At 47.2% G+C, this 24,515-nt stretch overlaps 1 protein-coding gene across 1 annotated transcript in view; it reads right to left on the bottom strand.

Moving 5' to 3' along the window:
* Positions 1–19,562, bottom strand: part of LOC128894503 (homeobox protein caupolican-like) — a 100,434-nt gene extending 80,872 nt beyond the window's left edge. Inside the window, exon 1 of the mRNA XM_054156263.1 lies at positions 19,337–19,562. Coding sequence (XP_054012238.1) covers positions 19,337–19,447 — 111 coding nt within the window. The 5' untranslated portion in view covers positions 19,448–19,562. The remainder of the gene's footprint in view (positions 1–19,336) is intronic.
* Between the last annotated feature and the right edge of the window lie 4,953 nt (positions 19,563–24,515).

Raw genomic sequence — 24,515 nt, 5'->3', positions numbered from 1 at the left:
AGGCACACGTACCCGTGTACCTAGAGCAACACAGCTCGAACGAGCGTAATCGACGACAGACACACCAAGCGTAAACCGCACGAGGGAGCCATCTTCTCCCTCGGCCGCCCTCTTCGTCCTCTATCTGCAATCAGGTGCAAAGCACCGGTGCATCGCATGAGCCAGCGCCTCGATGTTACGTGCCCATGGAAAATGAATAGGTAATTATAACGCATCAATAATGCGGCCAGACATGCCCGGTGGTGGCTGGTCGAGTCCTACGATCGAGTTCGCTTCTCGGAAAGGGCTCGCAGGATCAAGCGAGCTAGGGGACGGAAGAGGAAAGTCAAATCGCTCGTTGAAATTCATTCGCGGATACTTCTTTTTACTCGCTTGCTGCTCCCTCACGAGTATTTTCTGCGGCGGTAAGTATCCCGGCCACGAACCTCGAAGATCATGGATCGCTCGTTACGCTCGGCACTTTTATAATTGGATTTTATTGGCCGTCGCGGCGATTAGAATCAGCGAGCGTCTTTTTGGCCACGGTACTCGTCCCTGCTCTGTTCCGGTATTATTGGTTCCTGAAGGTTTTCGTGGACGATGGACAATCGCAAATAAAAAGTGGACCATTTTTTTAAATTGGAATATTTCTATAGAATAAATAAAAATGAAATGTAATCGACGAAATAAATCATTCTCTACATGTTCCTGCAGTTTATTAAATTGCTCTCACACATAAATTATATAGGATTGCGAGATGTCTCGATGATAATTTCAAAGTGAGCGAACAGTGGTGGACCGAAGTAATAATTTGTTGGCAGAAAAGCGGAAAACATAGTGGAGCGATATTTTATAATTAAGAGGTACATGCAACACCTTTTCGAAGACGATCCTGTAACGCTTGCACGCGAGGATGAATATATTTCATTACAATGTCTACATCTGATTAAAAGGTAACTTGTACTCCTTTGTTAACATCTTCTTTGTTACGGAAAAATTCTGTAATCAAATACCACTGTGTATTGCAACAACGCGATGAATATGTACGATTCCCACATAAGTATTCTTCGAGTTTGAGATTAACTTGGCTCTCTGTTGAGAAAATCTTAGCAACCTAGGCGGTAAAAATAGAAAATATTACAAGGAAGTATGCAAGTTACGTTTCTATGCAATTTCAACGCGATGAGCTAAGAATGAGCGTAACATCTGTCATGGGAACGATGAAACACAAACCTCGGCGAAACTGAAGTACGGAAAATCACTATGAAAAATTTGTACAGAAAGTTTTTCAATTTAGCGTGTAACCATTTCTGTGATATGCGTTTTTGCTGTAAAAGCACCGTAAGCTATAGACGAGCAGCCATCCATTTCCCGAGGTCCGGTTACAAACGGACAGGACTGCGTTTCATATATCTCGGTTACTATCAATTCCATCAAAATTTTGTACGGAATGAAAAAGTTTCCCAATTTAGTTTGCAACAATTTTCGTTGTATATATTTTGTTTCTAAAAGCAACGGTAAGCTACATGTTGGGTAGCCAGTCGTTTTTCGTGACGGGGTAACGAACGGAATTGCGTTTCATTTATCCCAGCCACCATAGATTCTATTAAAATTTTGTACGAATCAAAAAAGTTCCCAAATTTAATTTTCGTTTTCATTTTATACATATTTTCTGTAAAAGCTACCCTAAGCTAAAAAAAAGGTAACCATCCCCCTCTTACATTGTTCGATGACGAGCAGACAGAACTGAATTATATTTAAAAACCGTTAATTTTTACGTCACGAGCAATTAGATCGCTCGATCAACGTCATGGATTTTCCCTGAATTTAGTAGATTTCACCTGGCAATCCCCGTCCAGTGTCCACGCTCGCGATTCGCGCTGCCAGCTGAATGTCCGTGCCCACCCTGCCTCCTCCAGTTCTTTATCGGCCGTATAAGTGGTGCTAATTATAGTTATTACAATTAAGCACGGCGTTCGTGGCAGTAAGGTTCTTATAGCGGTGACCCGAGAGCCAGGGCTCGTTGCGAACAGGTTGGCGAACGACAAGGGTGGCGGCGGGGGTTGGTGCGTGTAGATAAAGTACACCGATACCTCGGTTGCGAGAAAATATCTCGCTGCCATCAACAGGTAATTTCGAAATGAACGAATCTGGACGACAATAATACACCGTCATGCGAGCCTGCCGAGTAATCTTGCTTGGCCTGTTTGCGCGGGGGCTTCCGAGCGTTTCGGGCGACGGCTGTTATTAAACTGTAACAGTCTCCGAGATCTATGATCTCGCTGATCCCCATTTCTGCGCGACGCGATTGCAAAAGGAAACGGATATAGTGAATTTTACCGTCATATTAAATATTGTACGTGCGTAGACCTCAGGAGCTGTAGCTATGTTTGATCGTAGCTACAGTACGGGCTTGACGATCCCGAGGTACCCGAGCTATAGTTGGACCAATCATGTAAGAAGTTAAGAAGATCTAAAACAGTGTAAATGTGATATGGTGATTTGTAACAAGACTGGACTAACAGTTTCTCTCTTTTTTCATCCAAGGTTGAGCGTGTAATTGCACCGGCCGATCCCATGGCGCGATTGATCGCTCTGGAGACCCATTTCCCGGTTTCTCCAGGCCACCGACGCTTTTCTCGAGGGTGCAGGTCAGGGTGCAACGATTTTCCATCGCTGGGATCGCGTGGCGCTCGAGCGTGTGCGCGCGAGAGCGACAAAGCAAAAGCTGGGACCGTAGGGCCGAGTCCGCGGCAAAGATAATGATCGGCGGAAGTTTTCGTGCTAAAATATGCAGATCCGGCTAAAATTACCGGAGGAGTAGCACCTAGTCGACCGGTCAACGAGCGATACCGGCGAGTGTGCGTCGTGCGCGTTACACGAAACGACGCGCGTAGCCGTGCGTGTCGCTGCGACTCGCAACGCTATTCGTGTTTCCCGCTGCTGCGTGTCAACAAAATGTCGAAGAACGGAGTCCGACTCCGAGCAAACTTTTATTCGTGTGTAACATCGATCCGTGAAGTGTTGCTCTGTTATCGAATATTCTGGGTCGTCGCCACTGGGGATACTCGTTCGCTGAAATTCTTTGAGAGCTTCACGCTAGGATTTCACTGCGAGAGTCGAGTGAATTTAGTCAGGTGCTTTATAGGTACTTTGTGGAAAGTGTTTTATATGTAGAAAGATAAATTTCTGAATTGAATCATTTCTCGAATATCTTTCGACTCTTGTGCTGGTGGTATCCGATGGCAAACGATGATGAAAACACTTGGTATAGTGTCAGTTTTAAACTACGGAAGATAGCCTTCAAGGTACCGTCCCCGTTTGAAGGTAGCGGATCGTCGCACGACACGAAGAAATGCCAGAAACGTGTTCGAGATTTCATTAGTGGGTCGCTCGGTACATCGATAACGACTCTTCTCACGAATCCTCTCGCAAATGTACCGAATGGAAAGGAAACCGAATAATTTAGACGCAACTCCTCGTCTTGTTGCGAGCGACCGACAAGCCAGCGACACCGGTTCGTTCGGTGAAAATCGTCGAGCAGGAACAACAGTATCGTCGCGGGTATGCACAGAGTGGCTTGTCGTAGGAACCAATTAACTTCTTTACAAGAAACGACCATTACCACGGAACGCGTTAAACCGACCGTTGAGTGCAAGGAAATCGTCGGGTACCGACACGGAATCACTAAACGAATTCCATCGAGGATTTCCCAACCGGAAGACGCGTTCGGTGGAACCTCGATGAATCGTCGTAATCCTCCTGTCGAATGCGAGATGCCATCTTTTTTTTTCTTTCTATCCTCACGATGGCATTCGAGTTAGTTTATTCAGGTGCACCGTATAATATTTCACCGGTGCACGATCCGCGTAACCTGCGGTTATTAATAGTGGCAACATTAATAATCAGCGCCGCGGCGATAACTTAAGTTAAGCAGGGAGTTACGGTCTCCCGCTACCTGGCCTCCGTTTCCGCGTGCAGATCGTTCGCGGACCAATATCGCATACAGGGTGTCCCTGGAAACCTCGGGACGACGGGTGAAGGGTGGACTTTTCATACAAAAACAAATTCAACGTACGGAATAAATAATAGAAAGAATATTAGTTTGAAGAGAGAGAGAGTCAATGAAGGGAACACAATACACAGCCCAAATAAAATATAAAAAAACGCGGAGGAAGAAGAAAGTAACTATATGCCTATACAAATTCCAACATCTACCTACTCGAATTAAAATAAACTGTTCATTAATTCCATACTTTTGATTTTCTTGCCCGCATAGAATCACCCTCTCCCGTGATTGCGACACCCTGTATAACACGAATGGACGGCTCTTCCACCGATATACATCATGGGCTCGAAGTTTTCGGAATGGCCGCCTCGCGTTTAGGGTCGCGGAGGTTAAGACTCGCGAGCACGATCCGGAAACCGTTTCGCGACTTTCGCGGGTCGCGTCGCAAGTGATTAATGACGGAATGAGAAAGAAAACTGGAAATAAAATTCATTTTTGTTCCGAGTGATTAGTTGCCATGGTGATACTTGAAGGGTTTGGTTTTTTATCAACGTCTAAATCCCTCGCAATTTTTAATAGTGTGATCGAAATTTGTGTTTTTATGTAAGAAAGGGCAGATTGCTAACCAATGATCGAATTGTAGTAATCAATGAAAGAAAGACGAATTCTCTGATAAAAATATGAAGCTATCATTCGTGTAAATTTCCTTTTCCTAGTTATCGAGTGCCACTGTCGTTGAGCATCTTGGGCTCGAGTTCTCAGCAGTTGAAACTGATAGAGACGAGGTAGATCCTACTAGGGGATTGCGGTACCATTGAATCTGATAGTTATAATCCGGTGTTTCCGCCTGTAGTACCTTCGCTTGTGCAATTCTTTGCGGTCCGTCTGTTTCGCATAATGAACCGCCGGCTGGTCAGACTTATTTCAGAGCAGTGCTGCGTCACTTGATGTAATGTAATACGTGGATGATAGCAAACCTTGCGTTACTACAGCATGTATCCTTCTATGCAAAAGCTAGTGTTTCAATTATACAAGCCGGCGATGTCTGGAGATAATTGCCGAACCCTTCGGAATGCAATTCTTCATCGTCCACGATCAGCCTCTGCGATAAGTCTCTCGGTATCCGTGGACTAAACGCCAAATTTTTCATATAAAATTTATCAAAGGTTTTCTACGTCACACATTCATGCTCGAACACATTGTCTAATATTGCTCACGTTTAGAAATCCGAGTTCGGATTGTGTGGAGCTAAAACGCAATAACGAGCGGAAAAAAGTCGTGTTGAAAAGTGGGAACGAGCGTCGAAAAGCACCAAGCGAAATCTCATTTCGACTCCTCGAAACTGCAGCTCGCTGTACCTGTCTATTTCAATGCTGAGCGCAAACAGGTAGGAACGGATATTTGGCACGTTTACGGCATATCACTCGGTCATGACGAGGAACTATCTATTGGGCATCCTACTGTAGTCTGATGATTACTGTACTGTCTGTTTTTTAAAGCAAAAGTCGGTAGATAAAAAAGATGAAATCAAAATATTCCTATCCAAAAGACTCGCATGATTTTCGTAATTCAGGTTAAAGAACCTGTTGATGAACGTTGACAATCAAAAAAGAAGTATACGGTATCCCAAGGTCTTGACAAGTGATTATAATAATTGGGAAGTCATGCAGCCTTAATAAGGATAATGACAGCAAATAATTGCTTGTCGAGGGCTTGCAGAACCGTGTACTTTAATTCAGATACAAGCGCGACGCGCCACCAGAATTTAAAAAGAAAGCTTTCCCGGTTTCGCTTCTTCTTGGACCGCTAACGGTTATCAACGGGATGTTTATCCGTCGGATCGGGGATGAAAAGGAGGCGACGCTGGCCTTTGGAGACCGTAGGAGCGGTCACGAGGAAAGCGCCGAGGAGTCGACCATAACAGGCCACGTTTTATGCGCGTATAAACGTACGTGTAACGACGGAACGAGAGTACACACGCGCCGCCTACTCTAACCTGTTAACAAATATCCAAGGCGGGCGGTTAACATGCGTTTACGATAATTTATCGTGCCGGCGTAGCCCGAGCAGGCATTATGTTCGGTACCGAGTACACGCGTACGCTGATATCGGGTCACCGTGAAGAATCGAAAAGAAGACCACCGTCTTCCTTCTCCATTCCCCGACGGCACTGTTACATACTTCGGCTTCCGTTGCTCCTTTTGCAGGCACCGTTCATAGTCTACGATGGTCCAAATAATAAATGGTTACGTATAAAAATAATATGTTGTACAGTTGTGAGAATCACCGCTTATTACTTTACGCTGCCATTGTGTGGTCTGTTAGGTATCGTAATACTGCTGGGAGTGGTTGCGAGGATAAAAGCTGAAGAGTATGATTTTAGCTTGTTCATAATATCTAGACTGAGGATGATTATGTACATCCACCATGATGATAAAAATATATAAAGAATCAATAATAAATATCATAGCCTTCTGTACTAGGTATTTTCTACCACTGTTTTTGTTCTCGATAAGGAAAGGCTTTATATCAGAGCTGAGCAGAAGACACTTTTTACCCCAGCCAATACCAAAGAGTTATCGTTCCCTGGTCGCGTGGCCCCGTCGCCTGTTATCGCCTGACGAAGAGTCGCAGGAAGCCGCGACCGCCCATATTAAGCGATATTAATTCATCATCGAGAATAATAATTACCTCCAGCCGCGGCCGGTTCGAAGCGATCAGGACGACGACGACTCGATCACGAGAGGCAATACAAATTATCCCAGCGGACCCGGGTTCGCTCCTCCTCTTTTTTTCGAGCGAGTTGACTCGCCCTCTTTTTTTCCTCCCAAGCGCTGATCGAGGCTCGCGACGAGCGGAGCATCATGATGGATCGGTCCGGCAGCTTTTATCAATCGTTTAAGCACGATCGTGCCTCGATTGTCGAGGAGCCGTGCGCGCCACCGGCTCGATTTCACAACGGTCGTCGATATTCTTCGTCAATGGAGGATAGAGCCTGAAACTGTTCCCAGAGTCGCTTCGCGACGATCATCGATCACCGGGCCGGGGCTGGCGCGTGATCGAAATCGCTACGACGCGCTTATGCTAGCTCCGAGGACGCGACGCGATCACGCTCGATTTTTTCCACGCTTTATACGGGAGAAAATCACCTCTATTTATAGGAAGAATCGTCGAATCAACGTAGATTGTAAATGCTTTTTGGGCTGTTCGATCGTCTTCGGCGAATTTGGTCAAAAGAGACACCATTGAGACTTAATTCGACGGAAATTAATGCGAGCTCTGAATTTTCTTTCGCTAAACGTTTACGCGTACCTTAGAGATTATTTTCTAAAGCCTTGGAGTGCACTCATTTCCTTGGAATTAATTCCTAAAGAAGATTATATATTGGAGCAACTCGTCGATCAAGTTCCTTTAGAGTAAATAAATTCTTCACCACCAAAAGTAACAAAATATCGATCTGCGCTCCGAAAGAAAATATCGACAGTCGATTAATCCAAGCAAGAGCGCGTATTTCATCGGGGCAAGCCTCTTTCACGGCTCTGGATCGATCGCGCGTCCCGCCTCTAGATCCTCGGCGAGAAATCGCCGCCGTTGCTCGTGCTCGAATATCGAAACAGCCTGTACACATTAAGCGAGCGAGATACGGGGGCCTTTAGCAGGCGAACCGGGAATAATAATTTCGAGTGCTCTTCGCGGAGATACGAGCACGAAGAGGTGGAACGGAGAGACGACGATGCTACGGTGGATCGGTGAGACGAGGAAGGAAATCGGTCGTGGGGACGTGGAGAGGGGTTCGAGATATACGTTACAGGTGAGAGCGCGAGTATCGCGTGCTGCAAACGAGCCGGCAGCTGCCCGCTCCTGGCTACACGTACCCAGGTATTAATATGCGACTGACCGAGTGGGACCGATGCTCTCGTTGTTACATCGAGCCATCCTATTACGTTGCCGTTAATCTACCACGTCCATCCAGCACGTCAGAGCCGAGGACACCCTTTGATTTTCGTGATCTGATCCGAGCGTCCTGCGCTCCTAGCGACGTTCGTTGGATTAGCAGTCTCTTAGTCTGTGCTTGCTAATCTTTTCCAGATCGTCGTTCTGTTAGGAAGCGAGTAGAAAGTGTCACTCTACTGCACCACATACAATTAACTCTATTGGCACCAGTATACTCAAATATTTCACGTATAGGAATAACAACGAGGAATCTTTGCTGGAGGCCCTAAGCGTCTTTGTTGCTCATAGGATAACGCGTCGCTGGTATCCCTTTGAGAGCCATAAAAAGTGAAAATCCATCGTATCGACAGCCTTCCTATGACTAGATGATGTGTCTCGACAAGATGATTAAGAATCACTGATCCGGGTGATGACACCGGAAAAATCTGCATGCATCGTTTAGATCAGCGTCTGCTTATCGCTTTTCACGATTCCGGTGGCCGTCGCCGTTTGACCTGAGGCCATGGTCCCACTAGCCGGGCTTCTCTTATTGTTACAGCCTTGAGACACGTCATTATCGTTGCATCCTCGCGTGATTCCCCGTACAGGTGCCCCTTGGAGGCAACTACGATGGATCCAGGAGACAGGACGCGATGTCGTAGATCCGCATTGCTTCGAGGGATATCACGGCAGACACTTTGTATAATATCACGCAAGGATAAATACAGTACATTGTAGGGAGAATGAAAGATCTCGAATTAGGAATATCGAAGTAGCTTGGAATAGTACTAAGTTTATTTTAAACTCCGAGAAAACGACCTCAGACCTCTGCGATGTTACCGAGTAGCATTTGATGATCGAAGCTATCGGAAGCATCGTGATTTATGAGTGGTGTGGAGGATTCAGGAAACAGTGAACGCCGATCTAACGAGTGGGATGATTGACATTCGGAGAAATTGATGAAGAGAATAGTCGAGGAATTTGCATCACTGTTGGTGAAAGAACTCCGCGGAAGAACTGTTAGGACACTGGTGTGCAACATTCCACAACCTATCCGCCAGATTCAGGAGTTGCGGACCCAAGTCGAAGTTAACTTTGTCACCTTACAAAGCAAATACCAAGGAGAAGCAGATGTTTCAGCTCCGTACTCAAAGTTGAAATGAAATATACTTGCGAGTAACTCGACTGTGGTATAAGTACTCTAAATAACGTAACTATCGCTTCCAATAACCGAGCCGCCACGAATTTTTCTCAATTATCTTTATGTCCACTGAACAGTTCGAATGTACTTGTATACGAGCACTTTGAACTTCGATATTCATCCAGACACGTGAACATACGTGAGAGAACCAGGAACCGGCCGACGCTTGTTTCGCTTCTTTATTTCGCTTAATCTCGTCGTCGGCCGATGCGGTAATTTTAAGGTGGGACAAGAGATTCTGAGTTCTTATGATTGCTGTTGCTGGTGCCCGTGCGTGTGTGAAAGACTGGCCCGCCGGCGAATATCTGTTGATTTACACCGCGTCGCGATATACTTTGTTGAGTACGGCCATCGAGAGTACGAACGGGTCCGATGCTCGATCCCGTCATTACGATTTGCTAAAAAGGGGTGCTTTCTCATTCCTGGGCCTAACTGCCGACAGAAAACACGGTTCATCGTCCCACACTACGATGTTTTCGTCCACGTAGAGGATAACGTTTCAGCGGTGCCTCTGCGAGGGTTTTTAATGGCACTGACAGCGACTCGGGGCGGCTCTGATTTTGAAGTAGCACCCCATTTGCCGGTGTATTTGGCGTCATAAATTTTCATGCGCGAAACGGTTCGAACCAATTTGCTACGTAACGTATCGTAACTGTCTCGCGTGAACTGAGAACGTATCAATGATCACTTCTGTAAAAAGGAATCGAAAAGTTCTTTTAACGCTGTTATCGGTGTCCAACGTGTGACCTCTCTCACAAAAATAATATTATCATACAAAATATCCCCGCGATCGAGCAAGGGAACCAGTCTTTCAAACCCCATGGCGTGATACTTGAACGCTCCTTTTCGGTGTTGCATTCCAAAGTCGAAGGTCCCCCGAATATGCATAAACATTATGTTAAGTAGATTCCCTCGATAAAACGACGACGTAACGCGCGAGAAGCGGCGTTATCGGGTGAAAAGGATCCGAACAGGTGAAGGTTCGAGGGTAGATGTTCCAGGAGGATAGAATCGGCTAAGTCGAATCAAAGGAACGACTTGTTGGTTCGCCGAGTCCAGTTATCTTCCGGTTCTCAGTTTTTTCCTCGAGAGTCTCAGGGGCGAAACGAGGCGAGAGAGGATGGCGAAGAACGGATGGAAACCGAATGCCGGGCAATCTGTTTCCAGCACGGGATAACTTTGCACCCCTTCCTCGTCCCATCGCCCCCTGTCACGGGTCTGCTCGGCTGTCATCCCCCTTTCTCGTTCCCCTTTTCGGTTAGCTAGACTGCAACCGCGGCTCGGTAACCTCCCATCGACGCTATCGACGCCGCCGCCAGGGCGTAAAAAGCACATCCGAATTGAATCATTGCTGAATAAGCGGGAAAGTGGCTGAAAGGAAGGAAGGAAACCGGGAACCCCCACGGACGAGGGTCGTTTTCCATCCGACTCATTGGTACACCTCCTCTGTCATGTCGACCGTTCCCGCCTAGCTCTATTCTAGCCTCGTTTTTCCTGGTCTCTCTTCCCCGACTCTTTCCACGAAATGATCGAGCGAGCTCGGCTACGGTCAGAAGCACTTCGTCGATCCAGGAAGCCTCTAGAAATCATAAAGAGCTTTAGCCAGCGGATTTCTACGTTGGCAACGGCTAGAGAGAACGCGATGCGGGTTAACGTGTTCGGTGCACGGTGCTCGAATGATCAATTGATAGCTCTACGGATGCGTTATTATCAAATAAACGATCATTGACTTATCTTGGCAGTTGGAGTGCTCTCTATCGGGTCACTTGGATCGATCGAGAGAAAAAGAGGGAGAAAGAAACACTCATTTCCCATAAGGAACATTTATAGGTTATCGAAGGCGAGTCTGGACGGGCAAGTAGATCCAGCCTCCTATGGTCAGACAGTTGTAGACTAAAAGATGATTTCGCGTTTTCTTACGTTGTAAAAGTGTCTATGGTTACATTATTATTCTTTTACACTAAATTTGGTCTTTGTGAAAACGAAAAAGCTTGTCTCAGCTGACACCGTGTACCGTCTTCTACTCCGAGACGAAGCAATTCGCCCATCACTCGAGCGACCTTACGCGAACGAATCCAGAAGGAAAATTGGCAGCTTCCAGCGGAGATCCATCCCATCTGGGACAAAAACGGAGGGTTCTGGACCACAAACTGTTGCGTTAAAATCGTCGAGGGTCACGCTCGGCGCCTCCCGCTTAATAAAGCAGCCGACGAAGTGTAGGAGAGGTTTCCGGCGTATATACGCTCACCGAGGCCGGAATAAGAGGCGGAGTTGCCTCCTACGTACTCCCATTCTATCCCCAGCGCGTTAACGCGCGTCGAGATAAACTCACCCCCGCGACGGAGCGTGCTGCGAGGCAAAGGGTCGTTCAATTAGAACGGAAGCTCTCTTCGGCTCGCCGTTTACGCCAAGGGTCGAGAAGTTTTAAAAGGAACGACACTGCGGGACGGGGGTCCACGCCTGGGAACCGCAGAAGTCAAAAGGAGAACCTCGGACGCGAAAGGAGGAAAGTCGTGCAGACAGAAGGGGAGGAAAGCTTGTCGAGAAAAACGGAGCTCTGGGTGTGCGTGGCCGCAACGACACAGAAAAGATTTTTACCGCTCCGATGGAAAGGTCGAAGCCTAGACTCCGTGACTGCCGCGTGTCACGGTTCGTAAAGTGTATTCTCGCGTGTGTGCTCGTTCCAGCGACGACGCGAGGAGTTACGATCGCAGCGATACAGATTTACATCCGGACGACCGAACCTGACCGCCGTAATCACCCGTCGATTGCTCAATCACCAAGCATACTTTCCTGTCGTTCGTTCGACTTCGACTGCCACCCTCTCACCGTCGAGCCTCGACCAATCCCGAAGAAATGCCTCGGAGATGCAATCTTTTTTAGCAACAAGTGGTTCGGGCGTGTTTCTTTTACGTATGATATTGTTGCGACCCTTTGTAATTACGAAAACAATTTTACGATTGAAAGAATTCACTGTCTTTCGTCCTGGACTTTGGACTGGAAACTCAGTGACCCGCTAGCTACATTCGAGATGTAATAACGTCACGGAAGGTTCGTTAGATTGCAGAATATCTTCACTAAAGAATCTATTAACTGTATTCTAACCGAAATAGCCTCGATGAAACAAGTACAAGGTAGATTCCAGCTCATAGCCTTACCCAAGAGTGTTTCAACACGACTTTAGGTATATTGTAGATAAAGCAACTTTATTGAGGAGCCCACAAGCTACATTCTGACTGAAATAGCCTCACCGAAGAGTCCACTATCCATGCTCCAGCTGTGATAGTCTTGCGCGAAAGCTTCTATCGAGCGGTTCCCGCAATTTCAACGGAAGCAAATGGTTGTTGTTCCAAGGGAAAGCACGCTGCGCTCTCAACAACTGCGGGGCACGGGACCATAACCATGGGGGTTGCAGGGAGCGTGGAACCGTGTCGCACGTGTCCAGTCGATCCTGGATGCACGTGTCGCGCGTTTCTAGACGAAGGAAGCCTCCATACGAGGCCTCGAGTGCTCGGGAGGGTGGACGGAGTTCGTCGACGTTCGAGGGGTCTTTTGGAGAACGGGAAGCAAGAAGGGGGCGACAAGTGGCCAGGGCGGCAAGTGCACGCGTCGAAAGCGCGGAATGTCGAGTCCGTGTGAACCGAAGCAACGAGCCTACTTTCAGGAAAGGAGATATCGTCGAGGCGAAACGGCCCCGTGTACCGTCTAGCGACATCTTTCCCCTCTTCCGAGCGCCATGGGAGCTCTCTCTGCGTGGGACGCTAGATTGTGGGAAGATAGCATCGCGCTGTACGAAATTTAGCGTCAAAGGGACGATGTATCGTATCGCTTCCAGCATCTCGCGCCAAGACCGATTATTCAGCCGGATTTCGAGAAGATCGATATCTGGATGTGCTGCGTGTAACTTCTTTTTTGTAATGCGTACTGCGGGACGGCTGATTAACCGCTTTCACGGTGCACTGGATTCTCGTAGAACCGCGTAGGCAACTTCAACTCGAATTAATTTATTAACACTCGCGTTTAGAGAGGGACTCACTAGGATTCACGGTTTTGAAGAAGTATTTATATAGGTCAAGTATGCAAATATGAAAACTTCTTAGCGAGCATGAGAATATGTTATAAGAAGACATTATTTCGCCGGAGGGGCTAGGATTACACACATTTGCGAAAGGATGTTGTATACAGGCGTGAAGTACAAGTGTTCAGGGGAGAGTGATGTGGATCGAGCGGTTGTTTGACGAGTAAAGTGCCTTAGGATCACCGATGACCGTTAACGCCCAATTTATTCGAGACGATACGCGTTTACACTTTCTTCAAGAAAGAACGACACGTTATTACGCGTAACATTTTTCCACCGAAGATTTAAATTTATCGCAGCAACTTTTACAGTATTCATTCGAACTGATTCGCGGTGGGGTAAGACCAATAGAGGACAGTAAATTGTACCGCGAAGGGACGAATCCGGATGGCGGTTGTAAAGCGCTCCAGCACAGCCACTTACCGCGGGAATATTAAATCTCTAAATCGTAAAGCGCGCCATTACCCTGTCGTCCGTTCGCGTTTAACAGACAATAGCGCGCACTGAGACATTACACTCCGAGGAATCGGCGAAATAGGTCAGCTACCAAGACAGCCGGTATTAAGCGAGACAGGTATTATCTGTCTGGTTCCAACGACCTTCGAAGCTGGCAAACGATGGCGGTTAAATACGTTCGGAGACGCGCGCCGTCGACGAAATGCTCTGTAGTTGACGCCTTAAGGAACACGATCCACGGAGACCGAGGCACGGTTTCCTCGGTTCGAATGCAATCAACGGCTCGTGATTAATCTCCGAGAAGATGTCATGTTGAGCGATAACATAAAATAAATGCCATTCCCTTTGCGAGATAAGTCAAACAAAATAATCTAAAATTGAACCCGAGCCAAGTGAACTCGAATGGTACTTTCTAAGATAGACAACCAGATGAAATTCCTTTCATCAAAAATTTTTTTCGGTGTGAATTCGAGTCCCCAGTGAATGGCGGCCAAGCTGACGGACTCCGTGACAGGGCCTGATCGGAGATCCGACCGTTAATCGACCCCTAATTAATACGCCGCGATGAGATCTGGACCCGGCGAGGAATTAAGAGCCGACCGTCGCAGCTGGTGCAGATTAAAGAACCAGAAGGTGCGATGCGACGTATCCGAATGGACTGCGTTGAAACGTCAAGATCGAATCGGATAACGCGGCTGCCACTTCTTCGTGTCCATTCGAAAGTACCGAGAGGATTGGAGCACTGATATCACAAGCCACGGTTCAAGGGGTTCTCGGGAGGCCGGAAGTAGAAGTCGAGGGCTATAAAGACACGCTTCGGGGTGATCGGGCCCGAGACAAGTCTGGACGCGGTAAAGCACAGGTGTACCGCGCCATAATTTATAGCTACCTAATAAATTTCAGCCGAGAATCTTGTTCGTTGGTTTACGCTCGAATCTGGAGTCGTATCGTCGGGACATAAAGCGTTCGCGGGATTATTTAGAGGCGGCATTAAGGGAAAAATAATTGTCACGAACGGCCGCCATTGATAAGGATGAAATGCATTAATGGTCTACCGGCCGTGATATAAGCACGATTACTTGATGTATGCTCCCGATCTACGGTTTGGGCAAGCCCGCATTGCGCTAGGTTGGGATCACTGCGGCGGAAAGAGGGGGTGGAAGCTTCTTCGCGACGCGATAACGATGCTAGCTGTTTTATATGCTTTCGTAGTCTAACAGGAAACCATGCTACTAATACATTTTTCCACCTTCCCACATTTATCTCTACCTCATCCTCTACAAATTTCGCACGACATTTTCGGACATTCCCGTGGCAAATCTTCGCCGATCGCATAAATCGTTGTCGGTGGACACTTGAGGGGCTCGATTATCGTATCTCATTTTCCCGACAATGGACACTCGACGTATCCGCGCGAGGTGAATTCCAATCGGCACAACGTTCAGCCTCGGGCTGGAGGGGAACACAATCGGTCTTCGCCACGTATGACACCTCGCGTCGGAGGCTCGGGTGAGCACGAACGTTGCAATCTGTCTTGGAAATCGCGTGGAATTCCGTGGACGTAGCCTCGTTCCACTTCTCATTTCATTTTCACGACGATGCCCCGCCTGGTGTCCACGGCGAAAGCAGCAATTCGGAAGCGACTCGTACGCCGTCGTTATCGTACGAATCGGTCGAGTTCTCTCACGAAGAGAGTACGTGCCCTGACCGTCGAGACGGCTCGCGTTTTTCTGCCTCGGATCCCCCGGTTTTCGGTGTGAACGGGACCTAAAGTGCGGCGTAACCGTGCACGGAGGAATGTCGCGTGCAACGGGGGCACCCTCGTCGTCGACGAGGTTCTCTCGTCCCACAGATGGCCGAAACTATTATCCGAATGCGAATTTCGAGTTGCGAGTCAACGATAATCTTTTGCCTACCCGTTGGCGTGAGAATTAAACTCGGGGAGTCGATGAATAAGAATTAAACGAAGCTGAGACTACATGGCTACGTGTACCGATAAGGTATACGTATTCATCGAGTTTTCCACACGCTACGTAAATTTAATTTATATCCTTTGGTATAACTTGCATAAGAACGATGTAGCACCCTGTGGACCCGGATCCGTGACAACGCGTTGAACCGAATTAAACCATTTACGAGAGTTTGAGAAAAGAAAGAAGAAAGGACGACGCGCAAAGAGGAAAAAAACATGCAAAGGTGGGAGGGCGAGACGGGGCGAGCAAAGCGAGGAGAAAACGCACACGAGGAAGGAATACGAAAATCGGCGGGGCGATCGACGATCGGAACGTGTGTTACCTATGCGCGAGTAATAAGCCCCGATATTCCCACACGGGCCCATCCTGGCCCGCCGTGGGAAACTCATACGTGAGCAGCGCTGCCAGCGTAGTCACTCAAGGGACGAAAGACTTACTTTCGAGGCGAACTATTTTCAACGCAGCTGCGGATACGATCGGCATCCTGCCGAGAATTTTTCACGCGCAGCTGAAACCGACACCGCGCACTTGTCCACGGATCAAATCAAACGAGCACCGTCGAATGGAATGTTGTGTATTCGTGGCTTCCACTAGTGGATTTTCGAACCTAGAGGTTGTGCAATGAAACTTTTGCTAGAGAGCTGATCTATTCGAGAAAAGTAATCGAAAAGTCCTTTCCCATATTGTTATGCAACGCTTGGTTACCGAGATACGAGCCATTCAAGTTTACTAATGTGACACTTGGCGCGCGCCATTTATATTCCAGTCAGCTGACCATGCACCTACGCATGCGCGCACTCACACACGAGCTTTGCACGACGCTCGCACGCGCAAAATATCTAATTGTTCGTATCTCGACAACGAAGCGATGTACTGCAAAATGGAAAACGACTTTTTCGTTTATATTGGCGAGAAAATTTGATCTCAAACGGTCCCTTATTTTTATTCATGTCATCTACAGCACAGGATTAAACGAAAGATTAAATGCTTCATTTTAGGATTAATACGGCGTTATTCACACTCGATTTTCCATCAACCTCTCGATTCTCCAACACTAATTCAGTGAAAGGTTTCTTAATTTTACTCCTCGAGGCGGTGACTGTTCTCAATTTGCACCATAATCTGTGCGCGACGCGTCGTACTCCTTTCAGAGCAATTTCGCGACGGCGACGCGCGTCGTGGGGCACAAGTTGCTTGTTTAATGTTTTAATACGTCTCGGCATTAAAATCCCCGCGAGGGAATTTCTGCATGCGCGCGTCCACCTTCGATCGGTTGTTTATAATTCTTCTCGGCGCACTAAGGAAGCAATTTAATAATAATAACAGCCCCAATACGGATTCTACACGGCCGGAACGTACGCAATCAACGCGTCTATATACACGCAAGCGTATAATCGTTTATCATAATAATACACGATCGGTGTGCGTGCCGCGTTCACGTACACACGCCAATGGTAGAGCTGATTGCAACTTATGTTGCCGCGGTTATTACCCCGGCTCTGGTCCGATCTGGTACAGGGGAAGACGGTTAACGTCGATACAGTTTTCGTCGTGTCCCAGAATTTCTGCTGCACGCATGATCGCCACGATCGACAGAGGAAAGGATCGAGGACGAACGTGTGTGTATCGGAGGTGAATCTGGGCCTCAATCGGGCCTGAGTCGTAGCTGCAGGTGCTCCGTAGAAATTGGCCGCGGTCAGCGGCGCGTTATCCTATAGACGAGGAAGACATCTGCCTAGAGGACCGTACAAACGGACTCGTGGAATCAATGTCCGAAACGCTAATTGCTATTATTCGTTTAGAATATATGGGAAAGCTAATTATTTGTTTCCTTGTCTAGATGAAATGAGATCGAATTCAAAGATATTCGTATTCGTATGTGAGCGAGATTCTATTTTGGCCCACTGTTGGAAGAAGGCAAACGTGGATAGAAGGGGAGGAAAGCTTAAGAGGGAGCAACGGGTCCTGCACGCGCCTCGGACGCCTGATGCCACCGATATCTTTTTAAACTCTTCTATCCAGCCCATTCATGCCCGACTAAATGCCTATAATCTCCGGTATGATTACAGGGTACCGTCACGGACGCCCTATGGACCCATGTTGCTTCACCGCGAGAGCTCGTTACGTGGGACCCACGAAATTGAAACGGAGTGGGCCCCGTCGCCTTCCGTTATTTCGTCTCTCCTCCCTTCGCGAAAATTTTCTCTGCCCTCCTCTATTTGTACTTTTAGAATCTCGCTTGATCGTGCATTATCCACGAAGGCCGTCTAATTTTAAATTATTTAGCACAGTTCAATTACGACGAAATAGACCAGAAAGGTTTTCATTAATTGCCACTTCACCAATTCGATCAAAATAACGACGATAGCTTGTGGTATCGCGAAACTTGTCGAATAATTAGTTCCGTAAGACAGATTCGCTGTCGTTTCATGTATTGTTAAAGAAGATCGATGGAATGTCGATGCATCGAAACGTCCGTAAACGGATTCGATCACCGCGTTCACGTTAAAACGGTTTCAATTTATAATACACCAATTGGAGGCTAACAGAGATTTGATTTCCCATCAATAATCGAAACTTCGTTACCAGATGCCCGTTATATTAAGCACCGTTCACGAGAATAGAAATCTTTTTACCGATCCCACAGTTACACCTGCGAAATATCGATTTTATCACACAGTGAAACGTATTTGCGATGAAAATTTAAATATTTTATTACCCTAGTTTGTCTAGTTATTCGAAATTTGCAAGTAGATAGAAGTTTGTGCTCCTTTTCGATATAGACTAGCTAATATACCGTAATTCTACGTACACTATATTGTTACAAATAAAGACAATTGTGATAAATAATGCATATATTTCCTGTACCACGTGCAATCTACGACAAATATTTTATGAAATGAAATTAGCGCTACGTGGCAGGCAATTATAATAACGATGGAGTCCACCCGTGTGCTACGTGAATTATTCAAAGATGGCTGCTCCGAACAGACGTACCTTCTGGTCGTTTCGAATTGATTAGATTTGCACGACAAATTTCACGAAAATAAAAATTGCAAAGTCACAAGGAACCGCAAGGCACGTTTTCCCGCGCTTTTTCCGTGGACCTGACGCCTGTCGTATCTAGAGTGACGTTGATGGATGAATTCGAAAGCAGACGATTACTCGATCCCAACGATGGAAACGTATTATCATTCGGGACACAGTAGGTCAATTTGAAAAAGCATCGAGTAAATCACCTGACCAACCGTTTGCCAAAAATAAGTTGCACGTTGATTCGCTAAAAGGTTATGTCCTCACACCCTGTCATGACAGCTACATTACCGAAGTACTTTTCTCGTGCAGAAATCTGCATCAAGCTGTACAAATCTAACAACCCCTTCAGCCCAAATTTATTTATAAACGACAATTATAAACCGTAGATATCGAACTCCAAGCAACACAAAAATATAACAAAGGGTTATCTCAATGCACAAAGTGTCACAATCGAGCATCCTTGTTTGAAGGGATTGAAAGCCAAAACTCCATAATAATAAAACAGTCTTTTCCTGAGATGTTCACATTACTTCGTGTCACCCATGGTTAGTCTAATGCAGAAATCATGATGTCCTAAACAAGGTACCACATCGAGTGTGCCAAAAACAAGTGGACACGATCTACCACGCAACAACGTCGCGAGGCGAAGAAAAAGAAATCGAGCAGCTCACCTCCTGTTGCTGAATTAGGAAGTCGGGGGCGTGCGGCGGCGGGGGTGGTTCCGAGCCGGAAACCTCTTGAAGCAGACCCACGTGCTCCCAGCAATCTTCCGATATGTCCATGATCGTCCCTCCTCCTCCTTCCTCCCGAAGCGTCTTCAAAACAAACACGGATCAATCTGGCCCTCCTCGACTCGACGACTTCTCTTCCGTCAGGGTCACGTTCTCCACGGGGGGGAAATGGCGGAAATTGTCCGATCCCCGTGGACGCTATCTCTGTTCCTCCCTGTGGTGGGTTTTGTCAGTGGAAACCCTGTCACTCGACGGATCTACGCGTCGGGATGCCAGTGGCGACGGCACACGCACACGCGGGTGGCGGCGCGAATCAAAAAAAAAGGTCCGTTTCGTACGCACAAACACAACCGTGTCGCGGGACCCGCGTTCTATGACGACGACGACGACGACGGGCGTCGAGGACGACGACGGCCGTCGGTGGTGGTCAGTCGGCGTGGAATGAAGTTGGCCCGCGGGTTAGGTTGGGTTAGCCGAGCCGGAGTTGCAGCATCAAGCGAGGAGAGGGACGCGAGAGGGCAGAGCGCGCGAACGAGCGAGCGAACGGGTAAACGAAAGAGGGATGCAGAGGAGGTGGAGGGAACGGAGCGGACTCGGAGCAGAGAGTGGAAGCGAGAGGTGTTGTGAGGGGAGCCCGAGGGAAACTGTTGGGAGTGACCGAGAGGCACCCTGGTGAAAGGGGAAAATCGCGAGTGGAAGAGAGATAAGGGAGCGTTGTAACGAGCGAGAGGCAGATGGTGGGGTAGAGCGAGAGAGGCGTAAGGCGTAAGTCTGCCCTAGTCGCTCGCTTAACCGTGCAGGAGGTGGCGCCAATATAACCCGTACTCCACCTCCGTCCGACAAAGAGCTTGCGTATACCTGTATGCGCCTGTTGGTAGGCCATACCGCCTATCCGACTACCGTATTGCAGGATTCGTGATCCGTGCCGCCGGTAATTATTGCGATTTCACTTATATTCCGTCATACTTCGTGCCCTCGCGTACCCTGTTTCGTTGCTCTTCGCTTGTCTTTTTCAGAGGCCGCGTTAGAGTCACCTGGGAAGCCCTCGCGAAAGTTGAATTTCATAGCTCGTGGTTTTACTGTAATTCAAGAGCAAGTACCTAATAGGGGTGTATTATATTCTGGCAGTAGAAATGATTCGAATGCATCTCAGGCGACAACAGATGTACAGGTTGTTGATAGTTCATTACCAAACGTTTCAAGTCTATCCACGATCTACTAAAGGTCATCCTGATAAGAATGACACGATGCGCCATCGAGTCGGAGGTCTGTCGTCGATATTTCATTGGGCCTCGCAAATCGATATCGATTCGAGTCGTAGATCTTCCACTTTAAGGATTAACACCTTTCCCCGATCGCCGCTCCAGGTGAACGTGTATCGCGTTACTTATCGCAATTACCGCAATTCTCCATTTCCTTGAATCGATCTGTCGACAAGGGAATCGGGACCGATAGCGCGTTGGCGCCGATAAACGATCGTTATCCTCGATCAGACTGCCCTTACCTTTCGCGTATACCTCCCGATAATCGACGACGACGTGGGCGGCGTGGCGGCCTCTCTGGGACGACGTGGACCTCGTGCGCGAACTTACAAAGGGCGCCCGTGGACAAACGCTCTCCTCTTTCTCTTTCGCTCGACCATGCGGACGTTCCTTTCCGCATGAGCGAAACTGTCGCCAATCCCTGCTCTATCTGCACCAGAGATGGCAAAATTGTAGTCAAATGATACACTACTTGCTTTCTATATTCATATAAGTGTCATCTGGGACATCATTTAAGACCAAAGCAAACCGAATTAATGAAATAAATTAATACAATTGGTATCCGAGTCATAGAATCTGGTGAAATGTACACATGGTATCTCTAACTGTTATAAGAATATTTTCCTCGGACAAAAGTGCATTAGAGCTAACAGTTCTGAAAGTAAACTGATATTACTTTCAATTGCAAGTATCATTTCCATTCCTGACCTCCTTACCTCGTTATTTGAGTTGTCGTCGATCTCTTCGCTTCTGTCATCAGAAGCGTATCCCCCACCACTTTCTGTCACCAAGATTTCTTAGAACACCTTCGTGTCATCACAGGTTGCGTAGCGCCTGCAGGCCTATACAAAAAGTTAATAATATTTGTTTCCATCGCGTGCTATTTACGTCCACAGCGGACAGTTTGCAAGAATACTATGCAGAGATCGCGAAACAGCGAAATTAGAGGCTTTCCAAGTACGTTATTACACGTTGTCACCGAGGTTTCATCTGCAGGTTTTTCCGCTAGTTGGTTATTCCGCGACAAATTGCAAAATATTTGTAAAGAACGACACGCGATAGGTTCGCAACACGCGTTAGTGACGCGTTTTAGACAAAGCAGACTCCGAAATTAATGTTTCGCAATCTCATTGCTGCACCTGGCAAATGATATACGAGAAAGATGCTCTTTTGCATGAAATAACAAGTGTAAACATATACGGTGAGATCACTGGATTATCAATTTAATAAATTCTTCCTTAGACTTTTAAGAGTCACTATGTCCTATACACGTTGCAGGAAAATTCCGTTATGATGCTAATAGGTGTGTTAGGAGAGCAAAATGTCGAGCAGAATCCTCGCGAGTTTACAAACCAGCGTCGCATTTAACGCGTTGTTCGACGCGTACGCTTCGGTCGCTACGAACACTTTTCTCGTGCTCGCAAGTCGCGGGTAACTCGCGCCAGCGTGTTTCGAGGCGCGTACAAGCGACCGGAGCGAACGCCTGGACACGGGAGCGATCGTACGAAGGGTTGGAATGCGATATGAATGCGTTAATGCGTTGTTAGTGACAGCGCCACGAATCGTTGATAACACTTTTTTACTCTCTTCCACCGTCAGTGGCGCGAGTAGCAATTCTGCAGCCTCTGTGCTAAAAGTAGTGAGAACTTCGTGTAAGAAAATTAATTCATCCCTTTGAGTCTTGCATAATTTATCGAGAAATTGTATTTAATACGTGTCGAATGTATTGATAACTCCTAAATAAAAAGAAAACTTAACATTTAGTAGATTGGAATACAATTTTCGAATGAAACTTCAAAAATGCTACCTTACTAATTAAAAAAAAAAACGACAGATCATTACGACACAACCCAATAATTTAGGTTCCGTCGCTTCCGTCGCGTACCTTGCCTAAAACGCTACTAATAGTCGCCACTTGGCAGTGGCTATTATCGCGCGGACACTCTCCAAAATAGCACGGCCTGTCACATCGACGTCAAAGATTGATCGCATCAGACTGCCGACATTCTCGTGGAACGTTGCTGCATCGATAAACGCAGCTGCCGTTTAATCGGATTCACTCCGAGCGAGCCCTTCGCCGCATTGCCTATTTTAAAATGTTTCAGGACAATTATAACCGATTCAGCTTGATATTATAGAAAATACGTCTGGCAATTAGATTTGTATTCTACAAGCATAGAAATGTAAGTCCGCCTGCCAAATCCTTCGCGTTTATTTCTGTTTGTATGTCGAAAAAGCAGTCGTGATAAGGGCACGGGTATAGGGGTGGTCGGGTACCGCCAGCCTGACAGGGCCTGTCCAACGATTTACGGTATCAGTTACGTCGAAAAGTAGGCGACCACGCGAAATACCGCTCTCGAATAGTGCAGCAAAAATTTTATGAGAAACGTTCGAGCAAATAGCATTCAATTTCCATCGGTACGTGTATTCCATCCGCGAAAAAAAGCCCTGGTGAGCTATTAGCCGCGCCAAGGTATACTTTGCTCTTTTCACGAGGCCTCTAGCCACCAACGACAACGCGACCCTGCAGAGTGTTGGTCGAGCCCTCGACTTTGTGTGCACGGAAAGCCGCTTTGCGACGTCGACGAAGGGGACACGCGCTCCGGTTGGATACCAGCCATGATAATATGTAATGCCTGTATAGACTCGAGTCTCTCGATCGCGAATCTTTGAAGTCCGAACTGGCTCTTCCAGTCGGCGATATCCAAGCGTTAAAAATCATCGGCAAAACTATGAGAAAGCCAAACATGCGGCGAGTTGGTACTCATACTCAGGCGAACGGACTTGGCCAAGTCCTCATTCGTTCTCCCTTTTTTATTTTTTCGGTACGCGGAACGAGCACGTATATACCGGCGAGCACCTGTGGCCACTTTAAAACGATGCCGTGGTAAACGGTAGTCAGGATAGATTGAACGCTCCGATAGGGTTTTAGCTCTCTTCTTTTGCCGGTGAGGATCGGGACTCGCGCTTTTAACCCCTCAACTCATTAGAGACCATAACTCTGTTCGGCGAAACGTGTACGCCGCCGACCGGCGAACGAGGAAACACCGTTCGGTTATACTATATTTTAACATGCGATGCGCATCCTCCTTAGTTCGGAGGATACTCATGAAAATCGGAGCGAAAAACCGTGGTGGATCGTGGACGCCCTATGCTTCGCGCTTTTATAATAAAGAGACTCTCTCACTCTCAAAACTTCAATCACCTGCAAACCGGTGTTGGCTACATTGTGCTCCGAATAAAGAACAAAGATTCCTCCAGACTTTCTCGTCGAAACAATTTTATGCTCTCGAGTTGGAGTTTCGAAGACTCCAACCCTTTAATAGAAGCCTCAGGATGAGTAAGCAGCGGAAGGCTCCGGGTGATCCAACATTCTCAACCGGAATGAGATCTTGTTAACCGGTATACATTAATCGCGATAAGTCGCTTTCCAGACAATTCAACTCCAACGTCGTATAATACACGTAATTGTGCACGAACGATCGACGTTCGCGAAGTGTCATTATTCTTTTTTCATCCGGATTGCTCCTCCACCGGGGGTCGTTTTTTGGGATCGAAATTACGAGTACGACTAGGAGCAAAGGAGGGTTTGTTGCGCATTATTACCGTTTTTCGTCGCGGACCTCCCACCGTCCTTCTAACGAGACCACCGAAGATACGGGGAGTAAAAACCGCGCAAGAAACCCGCCAAAGTACGGCCTTTATACGGGACGTTTTATATCGTAGCGGATTCGATTGAGCACAGACGCTCCAATTATGGACGAATATATAAGTGGATCTCGTCGGACACGCGCTACCATCGCGATCCCTTTATATGGCTGAAACGATAGCGCGCTAAGTCCGTCATCGGGGTTCGG

This window comes from Hylaeus anthracinus, unplaced genomic scaffold (assembly GCF_026225885.1).
Source record: "Hylaeus anthracinus isolate JK02 unplaced genomic scaffold, UHH_iyHylAnth1.0_haploid 4, whole genome shotgun sequence".
Taxonomy (NCBI): domain Eukaryota; kingdom Metazoa; phylum Arthropoda; class Insecta; order Hymenoptera; family Colletidae; genus Hylaeus; species Hylaeus anthracinus.
Note: the sequence above shows the minus strand (reverse complement) of the source record. Positions and strands in the feature narration are given on the sequence as shown.